The sequence below is a fragment of the Dryas octopetala genome, chromosome 7 (genome assembly GCF_963921425.1).
Source record: "Dryas octopetala chromosome 7, drDryOcto1.1, whole genome shotgun sequence".
Taxonomy (NCBI): domain Eukaryota; kingdom Viridiplantae; phylum Streptophyta; class Magnoliopsida; order Rosales; family Rosaceae; genus Dryas; species Dryas octopetala.
Genome location: NC_141372.1, coordinates 11,177,132 through 11,184,666, shown reverse-complemented (window position 1 = coordinate 11,184,666; position 7,535 = coordinate 11,177,132). Strand labels below are relative to the sequence as shown.

The 7,535-nt window shown below is 36.5% G+C and overlaps 1 protein-coding gene across 1 annotated transcript; it reads right to left on the bottom strand.

The window, feature by feature from the left end:
• Nucleotides 1-1,029: 1,029 nt before the first annotated feature.
• On the bottom strand, nt 1,030-7,289 carry LOC147279654 (protein NRT1/ PTR FAMILY 5.10-like). Its single transcript, XM_086251540.1, has 4 exons — nt 7,014-7,289; nt 6,703-6,920; nt 2,694-3,238; nt 1,030-2,029 (listed from the first exon to the last, which is right to left on the bottom strand). Exons 1-4 carry the CDS (start codon nt 7,150-7,152, stop codon nt 1,213-1,215), a joined length of 1,719 nt encoding a protein of 572 aa, XP_086107666.1. The 5' UTR covers nt 7,153-7,289; the 3' UTR covers nt 1,030-1,212.
• Nucleotides 7,290-7,535: the final 246 nt, after the last annotated feature.

Below are 7,535 nucleotides of genomic sequence, written 5' to 3'. Positions count from 1 at the left end.
CAATTGCAGCAACAAACAAAACAAATGAAGCCAGCAAGACCAAACAGCTCAAACAAAATCCAACAACAAAGGCAATCCTGCATTGTCGAAACAGAAGCACCAAGGAACAAGAAGTACAAGAAGCATAGATCAATATTTATATTTGTAAGCTTGCAATACATCATCAACACAAATCATCACCGTAAAAATAAAGTGACTAAATGAAGGTATCAGTGACATAACTGGATTTGTAAGAAAAGGATTACATATATTCAATTTCATAAGCATCTTAGAGAGTGATCTCATTACTTCAGTTTATGAGGCATTACACTTTTTTATAAGTCAGCATGACAAAAAAAAAAAAAAGTAAATATTATTTCAATTGTAATTTTTAAAAAAGAGACCACTTCCAAACTTTTGATGCTCGTTGACTCACTCAGTACAGACATTATGAAGTAGTTGCAAAGCAGCAATTAAAAAACAATATCTCATGACCAAAGAGCATTAGCAATAGCCAAGCAGTATAAAGAAAACAAAATTGGATAGCACGAATTGGTAAACTACGAACAAGTCAATTACAAAACCTTGTGAACTTCTAAAGCAAAAATAAGAAAGTTGGAACTTAGAACATCAAATAAAACCTTATCTCCCCTAAACTTAAATAGGTCAATATTGTTGAACCAATCAAAGGAATCCTAAGCACACTCTCACTTACCCAACCAAATTTGAGTTCCAGAGTCCATTTCTAATACACAATCAGGCCTAAATAAAATAAATAATCCAACAAATACAAGCTTACCCATAATCAAAAGTCTAAAACCAATCCAAGAAAATAAATCTAAAATGGCCATAATAGGATAACTAAAACATCAGGACTAGAAAAAGAAATAAAATAAGAAAGGAATCCAAGAAATCAAACTTCAGATTATCTGTGAAAATGAAAAAGAAAGATGGAGAAGACTAAAAATCAAAGGAATGAAGAGAGATTTACCTTTTGTAGAAGAGAGAGACGCAAGAGGCACAGCTAAGATGCCAGAGCCATCGAGCTCATAACATACAATTTCAATTTATCATTCAACTTCTTGGACAAGGAACAAATTATATACATAATAGATTTACAAATCAACTTTTCAGATTTACAATGGCAGTGATGGTTAAATCACTGCATTTAGATTACAATGCTCCTTTGAATTTCACCAAGTAATTGCAATAACGAAATTACTGGACATGATATTATGACGTGGCTCCCCTATTATAAATGTAAGATTTTGCAAAATATATGTAGATGGCCAACTGTACTACACTGAGTCCAGCAAGTAGCCAATAGAAGTAATCAAGATGTGCGCAGTTAAGATTATTGGAAAACCAGCTAGTCTGGCCTGCCCCACTGGTTGCTTCCTCGATTATAGAGATAAGAAAGCTGCTCAGATAGCTTCCCACACCAAAGATACTGAGGTAGAGGGCGAGTCCAACACTCCTTAAGTCATTTGGCATCTGATCATAGAAAAACTCTTGCAGACCAACCATCGTGAAAAGATCAGCCAATCCGGCCAACAAGTACTGAGGAACCAACCACCAAACACGCATTGGAACTGTGACACTTGGCATATCAACCAGACCATAATCTTGAGCAGTTTTGAGCCTTTTAATCTCAACTAGAGCTGCAACTACCATGCAAATAACAGATAAAAACATTCCAGTTCCAATTCGTTGTAGCATTGTAATGCCAGAGGGTGTCCTGGTGAAAGCTCGGGCTATTGGAACAAAAATGCGATCATAAATGGGAATGAAAATAATAACGGTAAGGCTGATGAAAAGCTGAAGTGAAGCAGCTGGTATGTCAAAGCCAGACACAATTGTTCGGTCCATGGTGGCCCCTTGCTTGGTGAAGAAAGTTGGGAACTGTGCAAACACAATCGCATATGCCAAGCATGTAGCCCATATTGGAAATAGCCTAAGAACGGCCTTTGCTTCTTCAACCTCAATGATGGTACACACCTTCCCATTTTCCTTTAAATCATCTGGTGCAAGCAAGGCTTTGTTGAGGAACCTACCAGATTACAGGATTCAAATAACATAAGAAGGAGATTCAAATAAAGAGCTTTGGTCAAGCATTTAAAAATCGGATTGATCAAATGAAGAACAAAAATTTGCAATATCAAGGAAATATAGTAAGGTGGAAACTTAAAAAAATCATATGACAAATGCAATTTATTTTCAAGACATACTCAAGAGTTCAAATTTATGGTGGAGTTCCAATATTCCCACAATAAATATAGTATAACCAATGCAAAGAAAGGCAATAATGCATCACCATCCAACTAAAATATAATAAATGCAGCACGGGTGTGATAATTTGAGAAATAAGAGAATTATCATTTACAAAAGGATAAAGAAAAAGCTGCATATAATGCAACTCATTTTAACTCAAATTACTTTAGTTCCAACTCGTTAAATATAGATGATGACGTGAAATATCATGGACTTTCGTAATATGCTATCTAAATTTAATATATTAAGTAGCCCTAGAGGAGATCTTAACAGTATATAAAATCTTCATCTTTCATCAAATGTTTTTTGAAAGTACAGGGTACTCAAAGAGTCATGCAAGATATACTGGGCTTTGTATATATCAAACTTCCTTGTGGAGTCTTGTTTCTAGTTTAACCCCCCTTCTCTTTAATTATAGATACACATACAGTTAACTCTCTTACTTGAATTGTTCAGAACTTTGGTGAGGCAATGTTCCACGGGATTCCTCTTCAGAAGTTATTGCTGAAGGATTAGTTCGCCAGTTCCTTAAGGCTGCAACAAACACCTTGCCAATTCTTACAAATGGACTTTCCTCCTCCCCTTGAATACTATACCGGTAAGTTCTAGTTCCAAGCAAGAAAACAAACAGTCCAAGGACCATCACAATACAAGGAATTCCAAAACCCAGACCCCAACTCAGGTTGTCCTGTATGTAGCTTAATACTGAATATGTGAACAAGGTACCAGCACATATACCAAAATACCACCAATTGAAGAATGAGCTTTTGGCTTTGCACTCCTCCGGATCTGACACATCAAACTGATCAGCTCCAAAAGCCTGGACACAAGGCTTGTGTCCACCTTGCCCAACTGCTACTAGATATAGAGAGAAGAAGAATAATAATACTTGTTGCTGAGAAGAAGATGATGTGAATTCATTGGTCTTTTGATAGTCAGGAGCACTGAGAAAAGGAAGTGAGGCCGACAGAGACAACAAGCCAAGCCCCTGTTCCAATTTAGGTGAAGGATGATAGTATCAAGCATAGCCAGATGTAGAAAACAATACTGAAACTCACTTTCATAATTATTTCTGAAGAATAAAATTTCTTAGTCACTCCTTCCATCAGAAGGTAAAATAAAATATATATATCAAACTGAAATGTTTTTATTTTCCTCTTTTCAGTTGAACACTATTTTAAAATACCAGGCTTCACTTTGACAGTTTGAACAAGGTCAAAAGGAAAAAACCATGGCTGAGCTCATGAGAATCAGTTGGTATTATTACAATTTTGCAGTAACTTTTTGTTTTACAAGTTTAAGGTCATGTTTACTAACATGGAATGGGAGAGAAAATGAATCGGAGTGAGAAGGAATGGGGGAGAGGAGGAATTTGTCATTAAGCTGTTTACTAACCATCTGGAATCAAAATGAAAATGAAGCTGATTCACACTATTGTGTTTACTAATGATCATGAATTGTAATCAAATCTAGTTTAATTACTAAAATACCCTTGTACAAAATCCATTATATTTTTAATTATATTTTACTCAATTTTATATTTTTTAATAATAAATATAACAAGAAGCCCACACAATGTTCTACATAAACTATTTTCTATAAATATTCTATTTAAAGCCCACATAAATATTTTGCAGTGCAAAAATGGACGCTGAACTTTAGGAATGAACGTTAGTAAACGTGACCTTGGTATTCCAATTTTCTTAGCTCAACCATATTTTCTTTTTTGCTACGGTAGCCTTATAAAAATATTCTGTAGGGTTTATTTTCTTATGGGTATTTTGGAGTTATTAAAAAAATTTGAGGGTATTTTTGGTATGAATCATTGACTTTAGATGAACTGGGAGTCAATACCAAGTTCCCCCAAAGGAGTGTGATTGCTGAAAAAAGAGGAATCTGATTACTCACTTTGGGGTGGGCCCCACTTACTTTTTTATTCCCAAATGTAAGTATGCACAGGATTGCAGTGGTGTGGGAATGACTCCTATTCATTCCACTCCCATTCCTTGTGAGTAAATGTGACCTAAGTGACTTCACCCAACATCACGGGGTGAGCTGGCCAGTCAGACTAATTTGAATGGCCTTCTTTGTTCAGGTTTGAAGACCTCGAGCAAGAATAAGCACAAATTTGAAAAAGAAGTAAAGAACAAACCCATTGAATTTCAATGTTGGAGCGCAAAATTCTAATTTCTGAATAAACTACAAGTTTATGAATTATGACCAACTAATCTACTGTAATTAGAGTATTGAAAAGAAGAAAATGAAAATGTTAATCCCAAACGTCTTCATTATTATAGCAAAACCGTAATTATAGAGTGGCTTTATTGCGGCCCCATATCACATCAAATCCACCTACGTATTTCTCCCACCCCTACATAATCATACCACTCAACCCATCCACCCCTCAAACTCAATATTCTTATATCCTAACCCCACATTATTTTTTAAGGTTTTACCACCGGTGACCACAAAATTATCACAGAGAGACCTGTGGGGTCAAACGAAGAAATCAATCCATTCAACGGCTGGCCAGCTTAAAGGAATTCAAACCTCATGTCATCTCCCTGAAAGTTGGCATGTGTCATCAACTTTCAGCAGTTCTATTTTTGATCAACAAGCTTTGATAAATTACTATGAAATGAGCTTGGTATTTATCTTCCCAACACTTAAACATAGAGTCCCACTATTAGATGACTCAATCAAATCCCAAGTCCTTCTCTCACCGAAACCTCTTGCTTTAATATCAATGTTCATGTGCATCTAGTATATTAGGTCTGTTCTTCACTGTCTCTATTTTCTAATGTGCTCCTCCTGTTTCACAAACTCAATTGATCCACAAACTGGAATTCTTGCATCCTGTTCAATAGTTGTTGCTTGCTCCACCATAGAGGTTCAAGATTGAGCTATGGATACTAATCTGGCAAAGATAGTTAAGCATTGATGGTTGCTCGCAAATCTCTGGGTTTTTCTTTCTGCTTCTACTCCTATTAACTATGATAACAAGATTGCTGCTTAGATTGCACACAATTCTACTTTTCACAAGCACACCAAGCATATTCAGGCAACCGCCATTTCTTGTGACGTCATCTTTGTCTTGTCACTATTTCATTACCTTTTGTTTCTTCCTCCATTTAGTCGGCTAATTTCTTCAGAAAATCTCATACCACTCAACATTTTCATTTTCTTATGGACATTCCTACTCGTTCTCATGTGCATACTCTGGCTTTAGGTCATGAGTCTAGTGATCCGCACAAGGGAGATGGCAGTAATCAAGTATTTGATGCTCTAGAATATAGCTCTTATCTGATGAGAAGGACAAAAAGGAGGTATGAAATGAAGCTAACAACATTAGTGTCCTGAAGTATTTTTGTCCACTACAAATACTGATGCTTCCAAGCGAACTAGTATCTTTCACACCATGTTAAATGTGAACATAAGGTGTATTAGCTTGTCATCAATGGGGTACTTGCAAAAATGCAGTGTCAAGTCAACTCCAGCAATGTTGAAGCTTAAGCTAGAGCCTCCGTTATACAAGACTTGCTGAGCAAGGATTCCCAAGCCTTGCCGTGCAAGGTTTCCCAATAGTCCTAGGGTTTGCACTTACTTGTTCTTGTGTAATTATATTTGTTGTAAGCTAAATATTCCACTCCTTAAGGTAGTAGGATAAACCCTGTAAAAATATGTGTGTTACACAATCAATGAAATTAGCAAGTTCATATTTTCTACATGGTATCAGAGGTTTGCCGAGCAAGGATTCCCAAGCCTTGCCATGAAAGGTTCCCCAATAGTCCTAGGTTTGCACTTACTTGTTCTTGTGTAATTATAATTCTTGTAAGCTAAAGTATTCCACTCCTTAAGGTAGTAATATAAACCTTGTATACATATGTGTGTTACACAATCAATAAAATTAGCAAATTCATATTTTCTACAGCCTCATCACAATCAATAAAAAAAACATTTGTTGAGCTTTCGAATGCTCTCAATGAGCATTACTTGACAGAAATTAAAAAAGCACCGAATTTTTTACCTTCAAATTAAAAATAAAATTGCTCGTCTTTTTGAGTATTTTAGAAAGTTGTCAAGGTGGTGAGGGTGGGTAGGGTAATGGGTAGGTTTATGATAGGTCAAGGTTTGATTCCCTCTTATATAATAAAAAAACCTTTAATTACTGCAATGAGTTTTAAGGTCATTATCTACATAAATTTCTTAAATTATTGCTTCCTAATTTAAATATCAAAAAGTAAAACAACAATTAAGATTGCAAAATTGGTCGAGGCTCAAAGACCAACCGGGCTGAACCGGGTCGACCCAACTTTTACAGGACCTGCCTGAGAGAACATATGGGCCAGCCCATATATAAGGGTGATGTAGGCATGGGCCGAATGTCCATTTGGATAAATGTTTCGGCAGGACCAAAATGTAGAGCAGAGAGAGAGAGAGAGAGAGACGAACCAAAATGTAGAGCAGAGAAGCAAAAAGAATGGTGCGGTAGCGTCCGAGAAAAGAATCGGCCACAAAGGCTCCGAATAAAGGAAGCAACATCGAGGTTCCGGACCAAATGTTGACATTCTCAGCTGCAGTAGCGGTGGACTGTCCCAAAGGCCCAGTCAGATACGATATGAGGTTGGAGCTGATTCCATAGTACGCGAACCTCTCCGCAACCTCCACCCCTGAATTAAATCAATTTCGCTCTTAATAATCATATTCTTCACTAATTAATTCATACTAAAATTAAATTAATCAGTGATTGACTGCGGCCTTACCTATTATAAACCAGGCGGATCGCCAACCGCCGAAGCTGGACCTGAGGACCGGGCGGCCTTTGTAGTCAACGGCACCCTCCGCGACGTCGTCTAGAAGTGGGGTTTGGGTGTCCGGCGAGTCAGAGTGAGGAATGGTCATCGATGGTTGGCTTGAGTTTACCGGAAATGTGGACAGTGGACTGGTCAGAGTGTTTGAATGTGGAGATATTTCTAATACAAAATAATGGTGTTGTGTTTGTCTTTTCTCCTTAATTTGCACATTTCTTATTAACAAACTACCATCCACTCATCCACAAAACATTCATATGGCATAACTTTAAGCAACATAAGACCCCGACTAACTTTGATAATAATTGCCTAGTGTTATTAAAATATAATAAAATAAAGAAATATCCTCGTGATTTTTTTTGGCCAGATTAGTATGTCCATTCATTGTCCAACAAAAGTTTATAGTGAATAAAACAATTTTCAACTATTCTTCAAATATTTTAATTATTTGTGAGACTTAATCTAAATCAAAGC

What these genes read in the sequence shown, in the direction of transcription:
- LOC147279654 (XM_086251540.1), bottom strand. Translation starts at nt 7,152, where the DNA reads ATGACCATTCCTCACTCTGACTCGCCGGACACCCAAACCCCACTTCTA. An exon ending in ATCCGCCTGGTTTATAATAG is followed by an intron (nt 6,921 to 7,013) that starts GTAAGGCCGCAG and finishes GATTTAATTCAG; the next exon opens with GGGTGGAGGTTGCGGAGAGG. An exon ending in CAAAGTTCTGAACAATTCAA is followed by an intron (nt 2,030 to 2,693) that starts GTAAGAGAGTTA and finishes GTAATCTGGTAG; the next exon opens with GTTCCTCAACAAAGCCTTGC.